We start from the raw sequence: 24350 nt of genomic DNA, 5'->3' as shown, positions 1-24350 counted from the left end.
AAAAACCCTCAGTTCCCTATGCTCATTCCACGGCGCTCTTACCCCTCATGCTGTGAAGCTTGTATTTCGTTTTATTCTAGGAAGAGTTCATGAGCCTTCTTTTAAGGCTGCTGGGGGGATAGGCTGGGGGTGTGGGATGGGCACATGCACGTTGAAATCCATGGAATGACTGGCCATCAGGGACCTGCTGTCTAGCCCAGGGAACTCTACCCAGTATTCTGTGCTCGCTGTGCAGGAAAAGATTCTGAATGAGACAGGCTGTGTGGACACGGGTCACGGAATCCCTTTGCGGTACAGCAGACAAGATCACAGCCTTGTACACCGACTCTACCTCCATAAAACTAAAAATTCGAGACTGCACCAGCTCTTTGGGAGGTCCTGTCGGTTGTTAGTCTGTGCAGGTTGCACAAAGTCGTCATGTATGCAGGTCGCATTAAGCTGAATCCCATTACGACGGCGTCAGCTCTGGCAGGCACGTCTGTTGAATGAAAGATGTCCTTACTTTGGGTCTGGGGAGATGTGATCACGCTTGCATTAACTCTGGTCCTATTCGGGTTGTATTAAGCTTTATCCTATTAAGACAGAGTGAGCCTGGGTACTGAGGTTGTATTAACCCTTATTATATAAACTTGCAATTACTCTCGTTCTAGGGAGCTTGTCTTCTTAGGGCCGCACCTGTGGCATATGGACGTTCCCACGCTGGTTCCCAGAATAGGTCTTATTCTGCGAATGAGGTCGTGATGGTTGCAGGCAATCTTACCCTGTGACGAAGGTTGAGCAGGAGTGTGAAGGTTTTCCGAAGCCCATTCTATAAGGTCGTGTTAAGTTTTATCCTCTGAGTGTTGGATTAACGCCTGCCCTCTTAGGGTTGTATTAAGTTTTATCCTCTTAAGACGGTGTTAGCTTTTGCATGGAGCTTGTATGAACCCTTATTCTATAAAGCTGTAATTACTCTCATTCCACGGCACTGTTACCCCTCATGCTATGAAACTTGTATTTAGTTTTATTCTTAGGAAGAGTTCATTAACCTTCTTTTAAGGTTGCATTAAGTTTTATTATCTGAACATTGAATTAACGCTTGTTCCACTGGGATTTTATTAACTCTCTCCTATTAAAGTTGTGTTCAGTTTTATCCTATTGAGATGGGGTATTAGCTTTCGTATTGAGGTCGTATGAACTCTGATTCTATTAAGCTTGTCATCATTCCTGTTCTATTAAGATGTTATCAACGCTCATTCCATTAAGGCTGTATTGGTTTTTACATTATGAAGATTGCATTAACTCTTGTTCTAGAAAGTTGTATTCAGTGGTCTTCTATGAAGATGTATTCAATTTTTTTTCTTTTTAGGGCCACACCTGCAGCATATGGAAGTTCCCAGGCTAGGGGTTAAAACAAAGCTGCACCTGCCAGCCTACGCCACAGTCACAACCATGCCAGATCCGAGCCACATCTGCAATCTACACCACCGTTCCTGGCAACGCCAGATCCTTAACCCACTGATCAAGGCCAGGAATCAAACCCACATCCTCATGGATACTAGTCGGGTTTGTGACCGCTGAACCACGACGGGCACTCCCTAGGACAGGATTCGTTGTTCTTCTGCCAACGGTGTGCTGAGCCCGGGTTGGTGACATCTGCAGGATGCCTTGCGCTGGGAGGAGGGCTGAGGACCTGAGTGAAGGCTGCATTCACTCTTGGTGCGTGAAGGTTTTAACAAACCCTTATTCTATAAGGTGCTATTAAGTTTTATGTTCTGAACGTTGGATTCACTCCTGTTCCACGGGGATTTTGTGAACTCTTGTCCGATCAGGTCACATTAAGTTTTATGCTCAGACGGTGCCAGCTTTTGTCTTGAGCGTGTGCACTCTCAGAGCATAACCTCATCCTTCCTCTTACCCTTTGGAGACGTTACCCCTCACGCTGGGACGCTTGTTTTTCGCTCTATGCTCATAAGATCCCGGGAACGTGCGTTCCTTTAAGGCTGTGTTGCCTTTTACGCTCGGAAGGTTGAATCCAATCCTGTGCTATTGGCATTTTATCGCCGCTCTCCTTCGACTGAGGTTGTGGCACATTTTATTCTGCCAGGATCGTGTTTGCTTTCGTGCTGAGGTTGTGTTAACTCTCATTAGAGTAAGCTTGCCATCCTCTTTGCCGCATGAAGATGTTGTTAAGACTCACGCTGTGAGGCTTGCGTTAAGTTGCACCCTCTGAGCCGGTGCTGGCTCTGGTGTTTTGAGGGAGCACGTGCGGCGAGGACATGGCAGTTGCCGTTGCTCGTTCTTCTAGGAAGAGTCTCAACTCCCATTCGTTTTCGGTTGTATTAACGTTTACGCTCTGCGGCAACCGCTGTTCTGATGAGGTTTTTTATTCACTCTCTTCTTCCATTAAGGTTGCATTAAGTTCTAGCCTAATAACAGAAGCGTCGCTTTTGTACGGAGGTTGTACTCACGCTTATTTCATCAAATCCATCATCACTCTTTTTCTATGGAGCTGTTAACTCCTCCTGTTAAGGTTATATTAAGTTTTACCCTATCAAGACAGCAATAGCTTTTGTATCAAGGTTGTGTTAACTTTTTTTTTCCTGGCTCACCCATGGCAGGCGGACGTTCCTGGGCCAGGGATCGAACCCGTGCCACAGCCATGACCACGCTGGGTCCTTAACCCCCTGTGCCGCCAGGGAGCTCCCTGACTCATCATACTGAAGTTGGCATCACTCTGGCTGGATGGAGACAGTATGAACTGATGCCCTATTCAGGTGGCACTGAGTTCTATTTTGGGAACTTGGCATCTGCTCTCCTTCTGTACCTGGTGACAGTAAATGGCCTGAAATCCCATGTACCAAAGGGACTTTCCTCCCAAGACGCGGGGAGGCCGGGTCTTCTCCACGTGGCAGCTCAGCTGGCACAGCCTTCAGGAACCCAGTCCTTTAAGAGCCGCCCAGCCTCAGCCTCCAGCGAGCAAGCCTTGCTCCACCGGCCTCCGAACACCTGTGCGCACCGCGAGGTCCAGCATCTGAACCCCAGTGAGACGACGGACGGGGTCCCCACCCGGCAGGTGCGCGAGCAGCCACAGACCTCACCCGGCTCCGGCCCCCGCCCTGCGTGGACGCAGCTCGCCGAGATCCAGCTCTAACTCAGGGCTGCTTCTGAACCGAAGCAAAACTCAAGCCTCACAACCGTCACCTTAACCCCGTGAGACTCAATGATTCAGGGGTTTTCGGAAGAGGCGCAGCGTGAGAAAACCACCACTTCTCTCTGGCTCCAGAACATTCTCATCCCACCCCCACCCCCGCCCGCCCCACAGGAGGCCCCGCCCCTATGAGCCGTCACGCCCCCTCCCCTCCGCAGCCCCACGACCCCTCCGCCCCCACCTCCCATCTGTGGACGGGCTCCTTCTGGCCGCGTCCTGTGAAAGGAAGGGCACAGACTGTGCCCTGTTCTGTGTGTGGTCTCACTGCCTTAATACTTATTCAGGCACAAGAACGGATCTGCTCCACTGATGCACCTCTGACAGACCTTCCAAACCTGCCTCCATTTGTTTTCTCTGTTTGTCTTTTTAGAGCTGCACCCCCGGCATATGGAGGTTCTCAGGTGAGGAATCGAGTCAGAGCTACACCTGCCGGTCTCCATCATGGCCACAGCCACACCAGGTCTGAGCTGCATCTGCAACCTACACCACAGCTCATGGCCACGCCGGATCCTTAACCCACGGAGTGAGGCCAGGGATCGAACCCACAACCTCAAGGATACCAGTCGAGTTCTTAACCTGCTGAGCCACAACGGGGACTCCCTTGATTGTAGGTGCACCCCCTTGCTTTGAGGGTGTAGCATCGAACCCCCGGAGTCCTCTAGCCCCAGTGCTTTCCCGCTGTCCATACCTGGACTTCAACGACTGTGGTCTCCTCGACAACCTTCTCTCTCTGAGGCCGCACTTTCATGAGCATCCTTCTAAAACGGGGTCCAGGGTGTCCACAGATCTGCAGAACGGCCCTGGCCCCCAGCAGCCAAGCTTCTGCCCGCAGACCTGCCCACGGGTCCAGAACCTCTCACCCCGCCCCCTGCCCAGAGGAGACCCTATCCCCACTCAGCACCTGCCCCTCATCCATCTTCCAAGGTCCCCACAATGGGACCCAAACCCGTGAACATCCTGCCCCCCTCAGCCCCCTACCTGGGAGACCATGAAGCCGTTGGAATATTCCTTCAGGAGACGGTAGGCCTGATCATGCGGGGAACCCATTTTCCCTGTGGGCTGGCCCAGCTCGGGGGACCCCAGCGGTCCTGGCCTCGGGGATCACCGTGTGTGCGGGAACTGGGGGGATGGCCAGAAGCTCTTTGCTGAAGACCCAGGAGGGAGCCAAGATGAATCACTCTGGAAAATCCCATCAGCCGGATTAAGGGGATGAGAACGTTTATGGTGGGGGGGGACCTGGGTTTCTGCTCCTTCCTGTGTGCACAGCCCTCAAGTAGCCCCCGCCCCCGACACCATCAGCGGTAGGGCTGATCCCCCAGCAACATGCACACCCATCACTAGCAAGGGTGACCCACGTGATGGATTAGCCGACACCGAGCTTTTCAGGTGGGGAGGGAGGGGGCGTGTTCCTGTACCGGGGCGGCCGCAGGAGAGCACCACTGCCAGGAGAGTACCCCGAATTATCCCACATCCACCCCCATCCCCGTCCTGGGGACCCGACATCTGAGGTCAAGGGGTCCCAGGGCTACGCTCCCTCCAGAGGCTCCAGGGCAGGGTCCTGCCTGCCTCTGCCCTGGGCTGGTGGCCGCCTCCCTCCTTCTCTGCCTCTGTCTTCCCGTGGCTTCTCCTGTATGTCTGGGTCTCCTCTTCTGTCTCTTGGGAGGACACTGTCCCTGGATGGAGGGCCCCCTCATCCAGGAGGACCCCCTCTCAGACCCTTCCCTTCATCACCTCTGCAAAGACCCTTTGTCCAAAGGAGCTCCCATTCCTGGGGTCTGGGTATGCACGCACAGGCAGGTTTGCGGGTACCGTATTCAACGCACTACACCAGCGTGATCTTTTATTTCTGCTGCTCTCATTTCGATCGCCCGTGGACCGTGGGCAGCCTGCTGATAGGGACAAGTGCCCGAGCCGGGGTCCTGCCGTGGCCCAGACCCGCAGAGAAGATGCGCCGATTTCTAGCCCTGATGGACACTCAGCTGTAGATGCTCGGGGCCCAGGTGGGGCTGCCGCTTCCCACCGCGGTGGCCTCTCAGCTTCCCCCGGCCTGGGCTCCGGCAGGCAGGACGTCCCCATCAGCTGGCCAGGCTTGTCTGTGCCCCATTTCTGGGGACACCTGCTTGCTCAGGGGTGACAGGGAAGATCCAAGTGAAAGCTTCTTGCCCAGCTTTGCAGTCGGGCAGGTGAGGGGAGGGGGAGACACCCAGAGAGGTGCCCGCGAGGACGACGGGCAGAGCCTGAAGGGCAAGGTGATGGGGGACCCTTGGGCGGGACCAGCAAAGGACACAGTGACTGGCCATCGAGCAGGGGGACTTGATTAAACCGATTAAACCGCTACCAGCCTGGCCTGATTCCTGCGGCAGCTCTGGGACCTGCAGGCGGGATCTTCATTAAGGCGATGAGCTCAGCCATGAGACTGGGTTCAGAAGGACCAGGACACCTGCAGAGACTGGACCTGAGAAACCCAGGTGAGTGCTGGGCTCACTCCTGCCGAAGAAGAAAGGAACTGGGGCCGTGACAGCCCGGAGCCACCTGCCATGCACAGCCGTCCCCTGGGACAGTGTCCTGGCCATGACAGTCCCACTTCCCGCCAGGGGAAGGAAAGTGGCATTCAGACCGGAGGGCGTTCTCGGCCAGAAAAGAACGTCCATCAAAGAGACCTCTTTAAAAACCAAGCCTGGGAGCTCCCTGGTGGCTCAGTGGGTTAAGGATCCAGTGTTGCCACTGCTGGGCTGTGGGTTCGAGCCCTGGCCTGGGGACTTCTATTCGGGCAAACGTGTTCTCAAACTGGATGGTAGTGATAGTGGCACAACTCTGCACATATAAGAAAGACCACCCAGTGTGCTCGTCCAGAGGGTGGAAATCACGGCATGGGGATTGTTTCTCTTTAAGACTTTGTTAAGAATAGCCTTAGGCTCGCAGCAAAATTTAAAGGGAGAATACAGAGACCTATCACAGGTTCCCTGCCTCATACATGCACTGCCTCCCCAGGAAGGCTGCGCTGTCTAGTCTAGTCCAGTCCTTTCCATTCCATTCTGTTGTTTCCTTAGTTGGGCTGCACCTGCAGCACATGGAAGTTCCCAGGCTAGGGGTCGAATCAGAGCTGCAGCTGCCGACTACACCACAGCCACAGCAGCGCGGGCCTGAGCTACATGTTCACCCTACACCACAGCTGACAGCAATGCTGGATACTTAGCCCACGGAGCGAGACCAGGGATCGAACCCACATCTTCCCAGACACAAGGTCAGGGTCTTAACCCCCCGACCCACAGCGGGAACTCCAAGGCTGTTTTTAAAGAAAAAAAGCACTTGAGTAGAGATTGTGAGTTTGGCTCCTGGCCTCCCCCTTAAAGCCTCACGTGCCACGCAGGGAGTGACACAAATTATCTGCTTTCCCAGTTATGTGTATACGAGACTATAGTCTATTAAGGGTGCAGCAGCACTATGTCTCAAAGCAACAGTGCACGGAGCTTCAGGAAACACTTTATCACTGGAGAACAGACCGCGGGTTGCCAAGGCGGCGGCGGGAGGGAGGGAGGGAATGGGAGCTTGGCGTTCGCTGATGCAGACTAATAGGTAGAGGCTGGATAGACGGTCAGGTCCTACTGTGCAGCACAGGGGACTCCACGCAGTCTCCTGGGAGAGACCCTACCAGAAAAGAATCTGAAAAAGCGTATGTACTCTTCTTCACAGTCTATGTACATAGAGCCTACATACTATTTCAGATTTTATATATACCTATACCTATAGAGATACGTCTATATTACGTGTCTACAGACATGTATACATTATGTGTGTGTACATGTGTATACATTATATGTAGGCATATATGATATATACATATGTATATATTATATGCATATATCTAAATATTTAAACATTGTGTGCATATATCTACACATGTATGCATTGTGTGCATATATCTACACATGTATGCATTGTGTGCATATATCTACCTACATATGTATGCATTGTGTGCATATATCTATCTGCACATGTATGCACTGTGTGCATATATCTATCTACATATGTATGCATTGTGTGCATATATCTATCTACATATGTATGCATTATATACATGAATACATAACCTGAATCACTTGACCGGACAGCAGAAATTAACAGAACATTGCAAATCAACTCTACTTCACCCTTTTAAAAGGGGGGAGAAAAGCAAACACTTGCTCCCTAAAGCAATGCTCGCCATCCTCTGAGGCGTCCACAAATTGTAGCAGGAACAGCAAAAATCACCCAGACCATAACCAATATAATAACAATTCAAAAGCTTCAACTCTAGTGAGAATCACCCAAATGTGACACAGAGACATGACAGGAGCAAACGCGGCTGGAGAAACGCCGCCAACAGACTTGCCCGATGCCAGGGGACCTGAAACCTTGGATTTTTGTGAAATACATGCCATGGGCAAAGGGCCAGCTGGGGACGCGTAGTAAGGCAGCTCCCGCCCAGGCATGGAAACCCAGGGAGAAGCAAAGCAAGAAAGCAGGCTTGGCAGAGCCACGCCAGGCTGGACGCAGACGCACGGCCAGCTGTCCCTGGCATCCCCCACCTCTGCCTCCCGGAGCCCCCACGCCCACCACACATACAGGGAGACAGCGGGACCCCAACTGCTCCCCCCTGCCTCCAAGTTCCAGGGGCTGGGAAACAGTGTTGGCTGTGTTCCTTACAAACAACCCTTCGTGTTTAAAAAAAATCTCTAACATCAGGCGTTCCTGTCGTGGCTCCATGCTTAACGAATCCGACGAGGAACCATGAGGTTGTAGGATCGATCCCTGGCCTCGCTCAGCGGGTGAAGGATCCGGCATTGCCATGAGCGGTGGTGTAGGTCGCAGACACAGCTGGGATCTGGCGTTGTGTGGCTGTGGTGTCGGCTGGCAGCTGTAGCTCTGACTCGACCCCTAGCCTGGGAACCTCCGCATGCCACGGGTGCAGCCCTAGAACAGACCAAAAAAAAAAAAACATCTGTAACATCAACGTAAGCACAACCGTGTAAGGTCTCCGAAGATGAAGCCTTTCAGGATGGAGGGTAACGTGAGAAAAAGAATGCACGTATATATGTATGACTGGACCACGGCTGTATGGACAAGTGGACACAGCGCAGTAAATGAATTATAATAAAGAGTTAATAAAAACCCCCACAAAAAACAACAAGGAAAAACCGACACAGGGAGCTTGTTCACAAAACAGACGCAAAGATTTTTGACACCAACCATACGGTTCCCAAGGGGAGGAGAAGGATGCCCTGGGAGCTGGGGACCGACACGTGCACACGACTCTATGCACACGGGGTGGGTAACAAGGACCCACCGTACAGCCCAGGGAACGCCACTCGATGCTGTGTGAGAACCTATTGGCGGAACGCACCTGAAAAGCAACGGATACGAGTCTGCCTAGAACTGAGCCACCTCGCTGCCCCTGGAAACTAACACAGCACCGTAAGGCAACTCGCCCCCAATAAACTTCTGAAAGCTGGGGTTCCCTTTGCGGCTCAGCGGTTAATGAACCCAACTAGGATCCATGAGGATGCAGGTTCAACCCCTGGCCTCCCTCAGTGGGTTAAGGATCCGGTGTTGCCTTGAGCTGTGGTGTAGGTCGCAGATGCAGCTCAGATCCCATGTTGCTGTGACTGTGGGGTAGGACAGCAGCTGTAGCTCCGATTCGACCCCTTGCCTCGCCTGGGTACCTCCATATGCCACAGGTGTGGCCCTAAAAAGAAAAAAAATTCTTAAATTAAAAAAAAAATCCAGGGGTTCCCATTGCAGCTCACTGGGTTAAGAACCTGACTAGTATCGGTGAGGATGCAGGTTCGATCCCTGGCCCTCCTCAGTGGGTTAAGGATCTGGCATTGCCATGAGCTGTGGTGTAGGTCGCAGATGTGGCTTGGATCTGGTGTGGCTGGGGCTGTGGTGTAGGTTGGCAGCTGCAGCTCCGATTCGACCTGGGAACCTCCATATGCCACAGGTGTGGCCATAAAAAGAAACACATAAATACAAATAGGTCCACACGGTTCCTGCTCTAGGCACTAGGACACCCCAAGGTGCACCTGTGCATCACCCCAAGGACACGTGTGCAAAGGGTTAAGGAAGGGCCACACGCCGCTGACCTCAGGACCCGAGCTGGGATTGAAGGAAAAAGAGAAGGCCAAGCTCCTTTTCTTCTGTTTTTCTTTTTCTTTAGGGCCACACCTGCGGCATAGGGAGGTTCCCAAGCTAGGGGTCAAATCAGAGCTGCAGCTGCCGGACTACACCGCAGCCACAGCCACGCAGGATCCTCAACCCGCCGAGCGAGGCCAGGGATGGGATCCTCGTCCGCGTGGATACCAGTCGGGTTCATTAACGGCTGAGCCACGATGGAAACTCCTGAAAGGATGAGATCCTCTCCTTGGCAAAATCCTCAACCTTGATTGATTGAACGTGGGCGCCAGCTGGGGGAGGGGCCCTCTGGAAGACCCCCCCACCCCACCCCCGAGGAAGGAAGTCGGGCTTCAGGCTTTTTAAACACTCCCTGGAGTTCCCGCTGAGGTGCAGTGGGTTAAGAATCGGACTGTAGCAGCCCAGGTCGCTGGGGAGGTGTGGGTTCAAGCCCCAGCCCTGCACAGTGGGTTAAAGAATCCAGTGTTGCTGCAGCTGCAGCCAAGCTTACAGTTGCGGCTTGGATTCAGTCTCTAGTCCATATGCCGAGGCTGTGGCCAGAAGACAAACAAACAAAAAAAAACCACTCCTGGGGTGAGTGACATGGAAGGAAGGTGGAAAATCACTGATTCAACACAATTCAGACGTTAGGTGAGAAACGGCTGCATCAATTCCAAAATGAACATTAAAAAAAAAAGTTAACAGCTCTGAAACTGAGATGTTGCACTGGGTTGAATAGTGTCACCTTAAATTTCCTGGAACTTCAGAATGAGAAGTCATTAGGAAATAGGGTCTTTGCAGGTGTGAGGAAGTGAGGGATCTGAGAGGAGGTCCTCCTGGATGAGGGGGGCCTCCATCCAGGGACAGTGTCCTCCTGAGAGACACAAGAGGACACACAGACACAGAGAAGAAGCCACGGGAAGACAGAGGCAGAGACGGGAGGGAGGCGGCCACCAGCCCAGGGCCATCTGGAGCCCCCAGAAGCTGGCAGAGGCAGGAAGGACCCTGCCCTGGAGCCTCTGGAGGGAGCGTGGCCCTGGGACCCTTTGACCTCAGACGTCTGGTCCCCAGGATGGGGGGGGGGGGATTAGGGTCATTTATTCGGGCTGCCCAGGAAACCCACACAGCTTTCTTACCAGTTATGGTGAGTTGGGGTTGGTGGTGGATGGCGCCTGTTCCTTGCAGCAGGTAAGTCTGCTTCTCGCTGCGGGGCGTGGGGGTGGGAATTCTAAGGGTCGGAAGACCCTGAGCTGGTGTAGGGAAGGGGGGGAGCAGGGGGGAGCCCCCCGCCCCCGGCTGTGAGCCTGGGCTTGGACGAAGCAGGGCAGATGGGCGGGCGGGGGCCACGCCTTCCTCTGCTCCTCCCCGCGGCCCAGGGGACGCTGGGGAACTGCCGCCCGCTCTCGCCCAGGAACCAAAGCAGCCTTTGCAAGCTTTGCAGAGACCCAGCTGCAGGGACGGGTAACCTACAAGACCCCAAGGGGCCTTCCGGTCCCACCCCTACCCCGGCGTCGGCGGCAGCGCCTCCCTGAAACAGGCGGATAACAGAACCTGATGCCCGGGTCCCGAGTTGTTTTTCAAACGCTCAAAGCACCACCACGTGGGAGAAATGAATTACTGGTTGAATGACTTGAGCTCCGCAGCCCCCAGGACTCCAGGAGCCTAAGGATGGATGGAATTAACCCCTGTGACCCCGCCCCGTGAGCCCACCCCCAGCCAATCAGAGATCGGTGCACAAGCTCCTTTGGCACCCAGGCCGCCCCTCCCTCATCTGCCTTCGAGGATGCTTTGCTGAAACCCTCCGGGAGTTTGGTCTCTTAAACACCTGCTTCCTAGACGCCTTACTCGTTGGCGCCTGCAATGAAGCCCTTTCATTCTCCACAGGCTTCGCTGCGGGCGGGCGAGCTGACCTGGGTTTGGTTCAACAATGGGGCTACACCCAAGTGCCCCCTAAGCTCCCAGGGAAGGAGAAATCACACACATCTCAGGTCTTCCTTTGGGCGAAATGCACATGAGATAAAATGCCCCTTTTAAGCATTTCGGGCAAACAACTCCGAAGCTATTAGGGCATTTACAGTCTTGTGTAGCTGTTAGGTCTATCGAACATTCTGAGCCCGTAAAGAAGACCCTGTCCCCATGAACCATCAGCCCCAGCCCCCCACCCCTGCCCCCGGCCTCTGGTGCCACTCAGCTGCCTTCTGTCTGGAGGTTTGCCTGTTCTGGATGTTTCGTATCTATGGAGTCCCACACTCTGTGTCCTCCTGGTCTGGCTTCTCTCCCTGAGCATCGTGGGTTCAAGGTCCATCCATGTGGCAGCCTATGTCAGAGCTTCACTCCTTTTCATGGCTGCATAATACTCCGCCGTGTGGATGGATCCTATTCTGTGTATCTACCCACCCACCCACCCATCTGTCCACCCATCATCCATCCATCCAACCTCCATCCATCCCCCCACCCACCCACCCACCATCCACTGTCCATCTAACAACCACCCGTCCATCCATGGACAGTTGGGCTGGTGCCCTTCATGGTCCCGGTAGACAAGACTCTTGAATGTTCCCGTGCACACCTCTCTTGGCCAATCGTATCCATTTCCGCTGGTGTCCAGTAGGAGGGGCCGTCTGGGCCCCAAGCTGGTTCTACGTTTCATATTTGAGAAGCTGCTCCACTGAGTCCCACAGCAGCTGCCCCAGGCCTCCTCCGGCGGGAACCATGATAAAACGGGGGTAGTTTTTATTTCCCGAAAGTGAGATTATGATCCCCGTCACGTGGAAAGAGGAACATGTGAATTGAGTGACTGCGAGTTCCCACGGTGGCTCAGAGGGTTAAGCACCTGACCGGCATCCATGAGGATGTGGGTCCCATCCCTGGCCTCGCTCAGTGGGTGAAGGATCCGGCGTCGCTGTGAGCTGTGGTGTAGGTCGCGGGCGTGGCTCCGACCCCACGTTGCTGTGGGATCGATTTCATCCCCTAGCCTGGGAACCTCCATGTGCTGCAGGTGTGGCCCTAAAAAGAATAGAAACAAAATGCTTCCCTCACTCCCGGGCCCTTGAATACAAGCCCGTTTCATCAGAACGAAGACCCACAGCTAATCCCTAACATCTGCGACTCCGCTCCTGCCTGCTACTTCCTGCCACGACCCTTCGAGAAAACAAGAGGATCGAAGAAAATGAAAGCACCATCGCCCCTTGGCACCGAGGTTCCAGGAGCCGCTGCTGGTGCGCAGATCTGCGCGTGCACGCCCCCAGTGTGTCAGGTCCCACCCGTCGTGAAAACCACTCCCATTGGGTCACGGTTCCGGCCGCTGGAGACGGTCTCCAGACCTGAGGGCCTGGGGGTGGCGGGGGAGCTTTGCCCAGTCTGGGGCTTGGGACTTGACCGGGGCTGTCGTGGGCCCTGGCACCCAGGCACCTGCACTCAGGACCCTGGGAGACGACAGGAGGTGAGCCGCCGTCAGGAGGGCGGGGTGGGCGTGGAGCCGGGAGACTGGACCACCCTCCTCACCTCCGCCGTCTTTGCGCCTGCGAACCCTCCGTCCAGCTGGCTCCTAGGAGGAGGTTCCACCTGCGGGGGCACAGCGGCTCATTTATCTGGTTTCACGATCCTGCTGGAGGAGTTCCCCTAACGAACCCGAGTTGTATCCATGAGGAGGCAGGTTCCATCCCCGGCCTCACACAGTGGGTGAAGGACCTGGCGTTGCCGGGAGCTGTGGTGGTCGCCGGTGTGGCTCGGATCCTGCGTTGCTGTGGCTGTGGCGCAGGCCGGCAGCGACAGCTCCAATGCAAGCCCTAGCCCGAGACCCTGCATATGCCACGGCTGCGGCCCTGAAAAGCCAAAAAAGAAAGAAAAAAAAAGCATTGTTGGCGTTCCCCGGTGGCTCAGTGGGTTAAGGACCTGGCGTTGTTGCTGTTGTGGCTCAGGTGGCTGCAGTGGCATGGGTTTGATCGCTGGCCTGGGAACTTCCTCATGCTAAGCATGGAGCCAAAAAAAAAAGCACGTATGTTCAAGTCCTGCAGCCCGGCTCCTGTTTCCACATGCATGGATAATACACAGGGTACTCGGGCTGCGGTTGGTGGAAGCCGAACCAGGGCATGTGGGTCCCGGATGCCGTAACCCTCAGTGACAGAGAGAAGTGTCTTAAGCCTGAGACAATGTGTCCAAAGACGCCACTCGAGTCCGTGCCTCGGCCTCACGGATGGAGGGGTTCGGAGAAACAGTTCAAACCCAGGTTCCCAAATCCTCATTCTTTCGTATCTTTAATTTTTTTTTTTTTTTATGGCGACAGCTGCAGCATATGGAAGTCCCTGGGGCAGGGGTCGACTTGGAGCTGCAGCTGCCAGCCTACACCACAGCCATGGAGATACCAGATCCCTAACCCACTGAGTGAAGCCAGTGCTTGAACCCACATCCTCATGGATATACGACTTGGGCTTGTTACCTCTGAGCCACAGTGGGGACCCCCTGAATCCTCAGTGTTAATGGCGTGGCCTCTAAAAGTCTGTCCCGTTACAGGAAAGCACTGTTGTCCTCTCCTCTGCAGAGCCTAGCCTGCCGACAGGGCGTAACTGTGCCAAAACCCTCTCTCTCCCCGACACGCTCAGACACTGGGTGTGTGTGTCTAAGGAGGCACATACACATCACCCACGCCTCTTTCCATCCAGTCCCTTCCTCCCCGTTTACCCCGAACAGACTTCAGGACAAGGAAAAAATGGTCCAGGTCACGAAAGGCGTCGTCAAACTCTGACCTTGAGGATGGCTAAGCCATGAGGTCCTGCCGTCCAGCACAGGGACCTCGCTGCAGCCTCCTGGGATAGACCCGGGTGGAAGATCAAAAAGGGAAGGTATGTATGCGTGTGCCTGGGTCATTTCGCTGGACGGCAGATGTTGGCACAACCCTGTACCTCAACGGTACACTTAAAAGAAAAGGAAGGGCACAGCTGAGGACCGAAGGCGTCCCTTCTCCCGGGAGCCATGACCGTCCTTCCCCTGCAGGCACCTTGCACAGCAGCAACCACCACAGGCAGGAGGGAGGGACCTCAAGGAGATGCACCTGCCGCTACCACGGGAGCTCTCGATGCCACCCCCTCTCAGAAACGGACAGCTCGGTAGGTGCAGCCCCCGCTGGTTCGGCAGACAGCCCCCTCTTGCCTTCTGCCCCTAGCTGTGCGGTCTGAGAGGTGGACTGCGTAGGACCACGCGGGGCGTGATTACAATTCGGCTTCCTGAATCCCGTGCACACGCTGACCTCCCGACTTCAGACCTGTCCTCCACCCCCCCCCCCCCGGGCTTTGTCCTCAGGCCTGCATTTGCTCCTTTGAGATCCCCAGGCTTGGGGGGCGTCTCGTCCACAGCCCAGACACCCAGAGCGACGCTCGAGCCCTGGACGTTCTCAGAGCTGCTGATGGAGCCAAACAGGTTCGGCGGCTCCCTGCAGGGGGCCCCAAGGAGGCCTCTCGGGACCTCTCCAACCACGGGGCATCCGATCTCGCCCTGCACCCACAGCTCAGCGGGTGACCTAGGAGACAAACCCCAGTGCACAGAAGGGGAACAGAGTCCGTTGTGCCCACCGGATGTGCCCCCCCTCTGCAGGTGCTCAGACCCGGGTTTGACTCAAACACAGACGGGAGGTGGGCTCACCACAGCCCCGGTCCCACACTGACCTGCTGCCTCGGCTCAAGGTGGGAAGGGAACCTTTTCAATTCCCTTTTTTTTTTTTTCCTTCTATGGCTGCCCGCAGCATAGAGTTCCCAGGTCGGGATCACTTCCCAGCGGGAGCTGTGACCTACGCGGCAGCTGTACCAACACCAGATCCTTAACCCACTGTGCCGGGCCGGGGGTCGAACCCGTGTCCTGGCACTACAGGTGCCCCCGATCCGCTTGTGCCACAGCCGGAACTCGTGACTACTCTTTTGAAATGGCACCAGCTTTAAAGACGGCTTCTGTGAACCCGTTAGATGTTCTTTCTCTGTAAACAAACCGCAGGCCGTGGTTGCCGACGGCCCTGGCTCTCTTCCCAGGGGGCTGTTTTTACAAAAGTCACAGCATGAGAAACGTCGCTTTAGAAATCAGTGTGCAAAGATTTCCATCCATTTCCAACCCGGAAATCAGGCCCAGCTTGATGACAGAGCCCAGGGAACTTAAACACCACCCAGAAACCACAGAAGCACGGGAAACGTCAGCTCATTGGAAAAAAGACTTTATTTCACCATAAAAAGGCAAGCTGGGATAAACAGCGTCCTCCCCACGTGGACCTTACAGCTAGTGTGAACTTCACCCGGAGAAGCAGACCTTGTAAAAGATAACAAGTTTGCAGCCTTACATCTGTTTGAAACGTTCCAAGTAAAAATAACTTAGCAAAACAGCTTCTTAAAAAACCACACAGGCTCACCTGGACTAGAAACCAAAGCTAACTGCCCCCACCTTCCTTTTCCACGGACTCGCTCGGGTGTGGAAAACGTGAACGTCTCCGACAGCAAGGAGCACTCGCGCGCCCGCCCGCCCGCGCCCCTGACCAGACCGCGAGGCAGAGCTGCCGCCTTGCAGGACTCGCGGCTTCCCGGCCCAGAGGTCACCACAGCGCTTCCGGCTCCCAGCAAACTTGGTGCCCAGCCCGCTCAAGTGACACACAAGGGAGAAAGGCAACCCCCAACAGGCGTCCTGGGCGGGGCTTCCTCCTTCGGGTGCCGTGTGGGGAGGCGGCCCCCACGCGGGCCCACGCGGCCGCGGTGATGGAGGGACCGTGAGCGCAGCCGCGGGAAGTCGGTACCAGGGGCGAGCGCAGAGGCGCGGGCTTTTCTGCGCTGCCCGCCCGCCGTGCCCGGTGGGTCTGCGGTCCGCACGGCGCCGGCCCGCGCCTCGTTCCTGATTCCGAGGACTGGCGACGTTAAAGCTATCGGAGTTTTAAGGGAAACTAAAGCTCGGGGCTGTCGACGCCTCTGACCGCGGCGGCGGCGGCGGGTCTGGAGGAAAGGAGCCTGGCCGCTGCCGGTCGCCCGGTGGCTCCCTGGGTGTGCTGGGTGGGGACGAGCAGAGCAGCAGCAGCTCGACGCCGCTCCCTGGGTCCCGGGCCTCCCGGAGGGCGGCGGCCTGGGCCCGCCCTGCATTACCTGTTCCAGGCGCTGCGGTGCTGGCTGGGGGACCCGGAGCGCGACCTCTCGGTGCGGCGGTGGCGGCTGCGCTTTCGGCTGGAGCTGCCCCTGCGGTCCCGGCTGCGCTCCCGCCGGCCGTGCCGGTCTCTGCTGTGGGACCTGCGCGAGCGGCCCCGCTCGGAGCTGGCGCTGCGCCGGTGCGGGCTGCCGTCCTGGTGCGAGCGCTTCTTGTGCGGCCGCCGCTCCTTCCGCGGCCGGCCGTCCTCCCGGCTGGCGGCGCGCCGCGTCCGGCTCCTGGCCCGCGCCTGCCGGTCGTCGCCGCTGCGCTCCGCGCTGGCCCGGCCCCGGCCGCCGCTGGGCTCGCGGTTGCACTTGTCCTGCTCGGAGCGGACGTCCTTCCGGGGCGCGCTCTGGTCGCAGGCGGCGGGCACCGCCCGAGGCTGCTGGCTGTTGTCGGGGATGCAGGCCAGGACGCCGGGGCACCTCTTCTCGGGAGGGCCGTCGTCGGGGGCCGCCAGGCGAGGATGCTGGCTCTCCGTGCCCAAGGCCTCCTCCACGACGCTCCCGTTCACGTTCTGGGGGCCACCTTCGGCCGCCGGCTGGGGCGGGGTCTCCCTGGGGGCGCCGGGCGCTGGGCCGGCGGGGGGCTGCAGTGCAGCGGCACCTGCGCCCACGCAGCCGGCCGACACCGTGTGCAGCATGGCCAGCACGGGCTGCAGCAGGGCCGCGCGCGAGACACCCGGCTCGTCGGGGCCGCGGGGGTCGTCGGCCTTCTTGCCCAGCAGGATGCTGAGCAGGCGCTGGCGCAGCTCCCGCTCCTTGCGCTGCAGCCCCAGGGCGCGCTCCTTCTCCTCCTCCACGCGCCGCAGCTCTGCCTCCTGCAGCCGCCGCCGTTCTTCCAGCTGCTGCAGCCGCTGCGTCTCCGCCTTCTGCTCCTGCTGCTGCAGCTTCAGCGCCTACAGACAGAGGGGACGCTGAGCGGGGCTTCTGAGCCCTCCGGGACGCCCACGCCGCAAGGGGAATGCAGGTCACTGTGGCTCTGATCACACCCTGCACCCACAGGGCCTGGGGGCGGCCTGGCTGGAGGCCCGCCGCCCACCGCGACCACACCCGAGGCCCGCGAGCCTCAGCGCAAGGAAACCCCTGGCAAAGTGAGCCGAACGGCCACCACGGGGCAGGCCTTTCAGACGGGCCGAGTCCCCGCAGGCCACACAGACAGCAGACGGGGCCTGCTGCCGGGGGCAAGGTCGCCGGGAAGGGAGCTGAGATCCCCTGCGGACGCAGGCGGCCCAGGCCTGCAGGGGCGGCGGGGCGCGGCCTGGCCGGTCTTCAATATTCACCATGAAACAAGAACGAGCTGCTGCATGTCTCAGCGCGCCCGCCACGCTCCTTCCCGGGGGCTGATCACAACTGGAATCACACAACAGGTTAGGGTCGTCCCGCGCCCACCTCCCGGGGCACGCGGCCGGCCTGAGCACCAGGAGTGCGGGGCCAGGTCCGTCCGCGCGCCCCCGGCCGGGCGCGCAGGAGTTACCGCTCGGGCCTTCGGGAGGAGCGGGTGGGAGGAACCAGGAGAGTGGTCCGCACAGCAGCGCTGAGACCTGCCCGGCTCGCGGCCGTGGAGGAAAGGCGCGCGCGGCCAGGCCCTGGCCTCCCGGGGCTAGCGCGGCCGCGGCCCCTGGACCAGGCTCAGCCTGTTCTCCCGCGGGGGTACCTGGCGGAGCCCTAGCTGAAGCCGGAGTGGGAGGAGCCCCGGGGAGGGCGTCGCTCTGCGGGCCCCGCCCCTCCCAGCCTCCTAGCGGAGACTGGAGGAGACCTTCCGCTCGCAGAGACTGAGAGCATGCAGGACGCAGCAGATGCAGGAAGAGAGGGCGGAGGCTGCATGGGTCTCAGGTCCGCGGACGCGGCGCCGCTCCCTCCCGCCTCCAGGCTGTGCTGCAGCAGCCAGCGGGGGTGGGAGCCCCGCAGGAGCGCCGAGGAGGTACCTTGGCGCGGCTCAGCAGCTCCGCGATGAGCCGGATGGACTGCAGGTTGCGCTGGGCCAGCAGCAGCTTGCGCTCCTCCAGCCGGATCTTCTCCTGCAGCTTCCGCTGCTCCTCGGCCTGCAGCTTCTCCAGCTTCTTCTGGCTGCGCCGCAGCTCGCGGTCTCTCTGCTTCTGCTCACGCCGGCGCAGCTTCTCCTCCCGCTTCCGCTCCCGCTCCTGCTCCTCCAGCTCCTTCTGCTTCCTGTGCGGGACGCAGGCACCAGGGCCTCAGCGGAGCCGGCGGGGACGCCGCGGGAAAGACGACGTCGCAGCGTCTCACCCCCACGTCCAAGTCCAAGGACGTTAAGGAGCGCAGAGGCGCATGGGGGCGGGGCGGGGGCCATCGCCTTGCGGGGCAGAGTCTGGCTAAGTGCGAGCCCAGCCCGGACTCCATGGGGAGGGGGTACAAGACATTGGAAAATGCAGCTTGGAACAAGGCCCACCCCCGCTGGTGGGCCGCACCTGCACAGGACACGCTGCCTGCCCCACACAGCCCAGCCGCCCAGTGGAGTGGCTGCAGAGGACACAAACGAGTTTCAGGGGCGGGGGCGCCCCTGCCCCAGATGTTCCCACCGGGGACCGTGCCCACAGGAAGGCTCTGCCAGCACGGAGCCAATGGCACGACCCTGCCGCGGGATGCTGTAGAACAGGCAGACCACGGTAACAGACACCCGACCCGCTTTGCTGGGGCCCGTCCCTAAAGAAGGGGGAGCGGTCCTGACAGCAGGACAGCTCACACCACCTGGGGACACCCTGCGAGGTCACCACGGGCACTACCTGCAGGCAATGACTGTGCCACACGCTTACACACCACACACACCGGCTTGGACCCTACCATCCTTTCTGGGGGGGGGGTCCCCCAGATGAGGATCGAAGGCCATCAGGATGGCTGGAGACCCCAGGGAAGGTGTGGAAGACCAAGGGGCGTCACACTGTACGCCTGCCTCCCGAGTGCTGGGGCTTTTGACTTCTCCAGGAACCTGCAGGGCGGGGTGGGGGCGGAGGGGCAGAGCCCCCGGCTGCTCAGGGCAGGATGCCACCTGGGGGAGCCCTCTGAGGCCATGGGGGCACACGGCTGCCAGGGGTGCTGGAGCCCCGGAACCAGCCAAGCCCCCACACAGAGGGAAAGGCCGGCCCAGGCTCACGTGGGAAGCAATGAGGGTGACAGCAGCCAGAAGGCCACATCTCTGATGGTCCCTGGCACCAGGGGTCCCCTAAGAGCCCCAGAGCGCCCACGGCTCTAAACTGTGGCTAAAGGCCAAGTCCAGGAGCCTGACTGCGGATCCAGACTGAGCCCGAACACCCAGCACCTCACCCGTGACAGAGGACAGACCCGGAGGCTCCCCAGGCCTGCCCGGCTCCGCCTCGCGGCCCTGCCACCTCTCGGCCAGTGTCATCCCAGGCGGCAGCAGAGGCCACGCCACCAGCTGTGAATCCGTGTCCTCAGCACACCTCGGGGACCCATCTGACCCTCTGTCCTCAAAGACCACTCTCGGCCCAATTCCCTGCCCTCGTTTCTCCACCAAGCTCGAGGGAAGTGTCTTTAACGGGACCTCAGAGCTGCTTCTGGAAACGCCGTGGGGCGTGTGGCGGGCTCACGACGCCGACAGCACAAACTGCCACAACCCGAACCTCGACGACGCCCTGATGAAGGAGACGGAAACGCCGAGGGGTAACGTCTGCGATTCCTGGCCTGCGATCAAGGGCCATCTTGGGGACGCGAGGACAAGGCCCGTTGGGGACCCGAGCTGGGGGGCCTGGACGTCCCTGAGCCTCGCCCAGGTCGAGATGCAAACAGCCCTGTGAGCGCCGCCGCCACCGCCGGAGGACAGCCACGCGGCACGCACACCCTCGGCTGGCCCCACGCCAGCCTCCCTGCGGGCTCCCGATCCCCGGCCGGAGCCTCCCCGGCCAGCAGGCCGACCCCCTGGGGACGTCCACCGGCTGCGTCAGGAGCAGCAGCACGGGCTGGACCCTGACCCTGGATCTGGGTTTCCCCACCAACTGCAAGGACACCTCGGCACCTGTTCCTGCCGGCGGGGAGAAGGGAAAACAAACAGGAAGCTGACAGCCCCGCGAGTGAAGTCGGCTCAGCCAAGAGGTAAGTGGAGAGGCTGATAGGGAAGGAATCGGCCACAAAAGTCCTAAATCGGCCAGACAGAAGCCCTGCCCGTGACACCTTGACACCCACCCACCCCCACCCCCACGCCAAGAAGCACCCAGGGCACAGCAGCCGTGACGGGACAAGGACGACTGTTCCTTATCTCCTGGAGCCCAGGGAGTCTCGCTGGGCAGACGTGTTTACAACCCAGATACACCGCCCGGCCAGGGAGACACGGGACCTGACGCTGCCTGTGAACCGCAGTCCCCCCGAAGGCCCTGAAAGACACTTGCTTCGAGCCCGCCCGCGCCGCAGGGCCTCTACTGCTCTTTGGGACGGCAGCTTCGGCCCAAACACAACCCCTGCAAAGCAGCCAAGGCTCTGCCAGTCTCTGCAGGAGCCCTGCTCAGCCCTGGGCGGCTCGGAGGGAGGCCGGGGCCAGGCAACCGGGCGGAGGCCGCCGCCCACGCAGAGGGGTCCGGCTCACCCGGCCAGCGCCTACCTCTCCTCGGCCCTCTGCCTCTCCTCCGCCTCCTTCTCCCGGCGCTTCTGCTCCTCCCGCTGCTGCTCCAGCTCCTGAAGTTTCTGCCGCTCCAGCTGCCGCTTCTTGATGGAGGCATCGCTCAGGTGTTTGGTGGAATCGAAAGAAACCTGTAGGGAAGGGCGCAGGGTGGAATGACCTGGAGGGCTCCTTCCGCACACGAGGTGGATGCCCCCTGACTCATTTCGGAGAGGGGGCTCCCGGGCCCCCCCGCACACACCTGAGTGAAGGTGCGCGTGGGCCTGACGCCCCAAGCTGAGCTCCTCCCAGACTCAGGCTGGGAACTCGGACGCCAAGGGCCTTCAGCAGGAGAAAAGAGCTAAGCGAGGGGGCCCACCAGCCCCCCGGCCACCTGCCGCCTCGCACACACCAGACCCCCCACTCCCCTGCGAGGCCAGCTGCCCTGTGGTCGCAAAGCCAGCACGAGTCAGTCCCCACTTGGCTGATGGTCAGAGAAGCCAGGGTCTCGTTTCAAGGGACGTCTGGGAGGGAGGCAGGCCGTGCAGCCGGCCCGGCCGGGGCTCCTTTCCGAGCATGCGCAGCGGTCACCCCCTCGCCCCCGTGGAACAATCAGCTCCCCAACTCTCTCGAAACACAGAATCGTTTTCTTTTCTTTTCAGGCCACACCATCGGCACGTGGAAGTTCCCAGCGAGGGGAGGCATCAGAGCCGCAACTGCAGGTCTACACCACAGCGACACCGGATCTGAGCTGAACCTGCGACCCACACCGCAGCTCGTGGCAATGTCGGATCCTTAACCCACGGAGCGTGGCCAGGGATCGAACCCAAAGCCCCCCGGTGCTAGTCAGGTCCTTAACCCGCTGAGCCACAACGGGAACTCCGAGGCACGGGTTTTATAAAAGAAAGCCGGGGGCCGCTTTTCAATGTCGGTGCCCGAGGCTCCACGGCCCGGGCGGCCGCAGGGCTCCAACACCGCCCCCCCGCCCCCCGCCGCGCGGGCCCGGGGCGGCTCACCTTGATGTTGCAGGCCACGGCCTTGCCGTCCTCGCCCTTGTACATGAGCTTCATGCCGCGCAGGGCGCTCATGGCCTGGATGAAGCCCACGTACTCGCGGTACTGCACGTAGGCCTCGAAGTTCAGGTGGCCCCCGAAGCTGAAGGTGTGGAAGTTGCGGCCCGTCATCTCCTCGCGGTAGGGGTCCAGCATGGGGATGTCCACGTTGCGGATCTCCCCGAAGCGCTCGAACACCCTGACCAGCACCTCCTCGCTGGGCTTCTCGGAGCCCGACTCCTTCAGCGCGAACCACTTGCAGGGCAGCCCCTCCAGGTGGATGGTGTCGGGCCGCTCCCCGGGCAGCGTCTCGTTCATGTCCTTGGCGTCTCGGAAGAAGGAGTCCCAGTCGTGGCGGGTGGGGAAGTCGATCTTGAACTCGGCCGCGCGCACCTTGAGGATGTCGGAGAAGCCGCTGAGCTTGATGGTCTTGCCGTCCAGGCAGGCCAGGAAGGCCTTGACCAGGCTCTTGTTCTCCACCTCGCCCTCGAAGCGGATGAAGTCCATGGTGCTCTTGGAGATGCGCAGCGTGGAGAACTGGTGGTTGTGCACCATGCCCTTCAGCCGCTCCATCACCTCCCAGTTGGAGATGGACTTGCCCGGCTGCTTCAGCTGCGGCAGCGCCACGCTGATGGTCATCTTGGTGATGGGCTTCAGGTACAGGCCGTAGGTTGGGCACAGCTCCACCGCCTCAGACGTGTCGTGGACGATGGTGGCCGCGGCCATAGCCGGGACCTTGGGCCTGAAACACACACACACACACACACATGCGCGCGCGGTCAGAGCTGGGCACCGGGACGAGGGTCCCCAGGCTGGCCGGTGAGGCCGCAGGCTCTGAGATGTTGGTGCTTTCAATCAAAGGGCTGCGCAGCGGGGTCCCCGCCCTCGGTGTATGGGGGGCAGGCCAACTCCACCCACCACTTCCACCGCTGGGGAAGGGACGGCCCAGAACAGGCATCTGGGAGGCTGTGCGGCGGGGGGTGGCCTTGTGTTTCCACTGAAGAAGAAACAGGAAGGAAGTTTCAGACTAGAGAAAAACAGCCGACAGCCATCGACTTCAGTCTCCCCACTGTGGGCAGACGCGCCCTCGCTGTGCCCGGCCGGGGGTGGGAGTCGCCTGCACCCTCCCCCCCTCACACCTTCCTCCCCAGGCTCTGCCCAACTGGTCTGACCAGTGGCTCCTTCCAGAAAGCCAGGCACCAGTGGCGAGCCTGACCCACGGGAACCAAACAGCACAGGTGGTCACCTGGGCATCCGCCCGCCCACCAGTTAGCTCTCAGAGGCCCCCTGGGAGGGGAGGGGAGGGGAAGAGCAGCTGGAGGAAGAGCCACCTGGGGCCGGGCCGGGGGCACTGCGAAGGGCTGGAACCTGAGACGAGCGTCCCCTGCCTCACAAGACCCCAAGGGCTACAGGGAGGGCCGGACAGGGGGCAACCCCCGCTGCCTCCTGGGAACGCTGCTCACTGGCTGCCCCCGGGCCCTGAGCATGACCCCCAGCCCCTCGCTGCCCCCCTGTACGGTTCTCATTACCTCCACCCCCAGCCCCCGCGACCCTCTCCCCCGCTGCCTCCTGTCACCACGGCACCCACCCCCGACAGCCCCATTAACCTCGGTGCCCCCAGCGTCCGCACGTCGCCCCCCCCTCTGACGCGGCCCCCAGTCCCTGAGTACCCGTGGTTTCCCGAGAACGCCCATCGCCCCCCGCCGCCTCTGGCTCCTCTCCCAGCCTCGGTGTCCTCGCCCGCGAGCCTCCCGCAGACCTTGGCCCTCGGTCCCCCGTCCCCCCGGCAGCCCGTCCCCGGCTCCTCAGACCCGGGCCCTCAATAATCCAGCCCCGGGTCGCCCGCAGACTCCGGCCCTCGGTACTCCGGCCCCCGGGTCGCCGTTCATGAGGCTCCCCACCCCCGACCCCCGGGTCCCCTGGCCCCGGGCGCCCTCCCCGAGACCCCCAGCGGACTCCGGCCCTCGAGACACCGGCCTCCGGCCCCGCCCCCGAGACCCTCGCCCCCGCCCGGCCCGGCTCGCGGGAGGGGGCGGCTGCGGGCGGCGCTCACCGGCGCGGGGCTCCGCCTGCGTCCCAGGCCGCCGCCGCCCTGGCCCCAGCTCTCCGCGGGTCCCCGAGGACCCCGGCAGGCACGGCCTCCCCGCGCGGCGCCTTCCCCGTCCGCCGGAGGCGCCCCCGACGCGACCCGCTGCCGCCGCCGCCCGCCCCTGTGACGCATTTCCGCTTCCGGCGCCCGAGCCCGC

At 59.9% G+C, this 24350-nt stretch overlaps 2 protein-coding genes across 7 annotated transcripts in view; both read right to left on the bottom strand.

Moving 5' to 3' along the window:
- LOC110258194 (acetylserotonin O-methyltransferase) overlaps positions 1-10816 on the bottom strand; it is a 34692-nt gene extending 23876 nt beyond the window's left edge. For 2 of the 4 annotated variants that reach the window (XR_014836132.1, XM_085009042.1), the window contains exon 1: positions 4169-4370. Coding sequence is in view for 2 of the 4 variants with exons in the window: in XM_085009042.1 (XP_084865168.1) it covers positions 4169-4237 (69 nt within the window). In the remaining 2 variants the exon portion in view is untranslated. Of the gene's footprint in view, positions 1-4168; positions 4371-10476 lie in introns of those variants that run through there. The other 2 variants (XM_085009041.1, XM_021081387.2) reach the window with 2 other exon arrangements.
- Positions 10817-15520: 4704 nt separating this feature from the next.
- Positions 15521-24328, bottom strand: LOC146394328 (A-kinase anchor protein 17A-like). 3 transcript variants are annotated; one of them, XR_014836234.1, is made up of 6 exons: positions 24158-24328; positions 22069-22846; positions 21056-21204; positions 18414-18654; positions 17769-17838; positions 17322-17384 (listed from the first exon to the last, which is right to left on the bottom strand). XR_014836234.1 is itself a non-coding variant. In XM_085009108.1 (5 exons), exons 2-5 carry the CDS (start codon positions 22828-22830, stop codon positions 16443-16445), a joined length of 2094 nt encoding a protein of 697 aa, XP_084865234.1. In that variant the 5' UTR covers positions 22831-22846; positions 24158-24328; the 3' UTR covers positions 15521-16442. The 3 variants fall into 3 exon arrangements, 2 of the variants coding, with proteins under 2 accessions (XP_084865234.1, XP_084865235.1); XM_085009108.1 differs by lacking the exon at positions 17769-17838 and having other exon boundaries at positions 15521-17384; XM_085009109.1 differs by lacking the exon at positions 17322-17384 and having other exon boundaries at positions 17619-17838.
- Between the last annotated feature and the right edge of the window lie 22 nt (positions 24329-24350).

Source organism: Sus scrofa, chromosome Y (assembly GCF_054392235.1).
Source record: "Sus scrofa isolate SSC_HxYL_T2T_F1_AM1 chromosome Y, Sscrofa_HxYL_maternal_Yorkshire_Landrace_v2.0, whole genome shotgun sequence".
Classification (NCBI taxonomy): domain Eukaryota; kingdom Metazoa; phylum Chordata; class Mammalia; order Artiodactyla; family Suidae; genus Sus; species Sus scrofa.
Note: the sequence above shows the minus strand (reverse complement) of the source record. Positions and strands in the feature narration are given on the sequence as shown.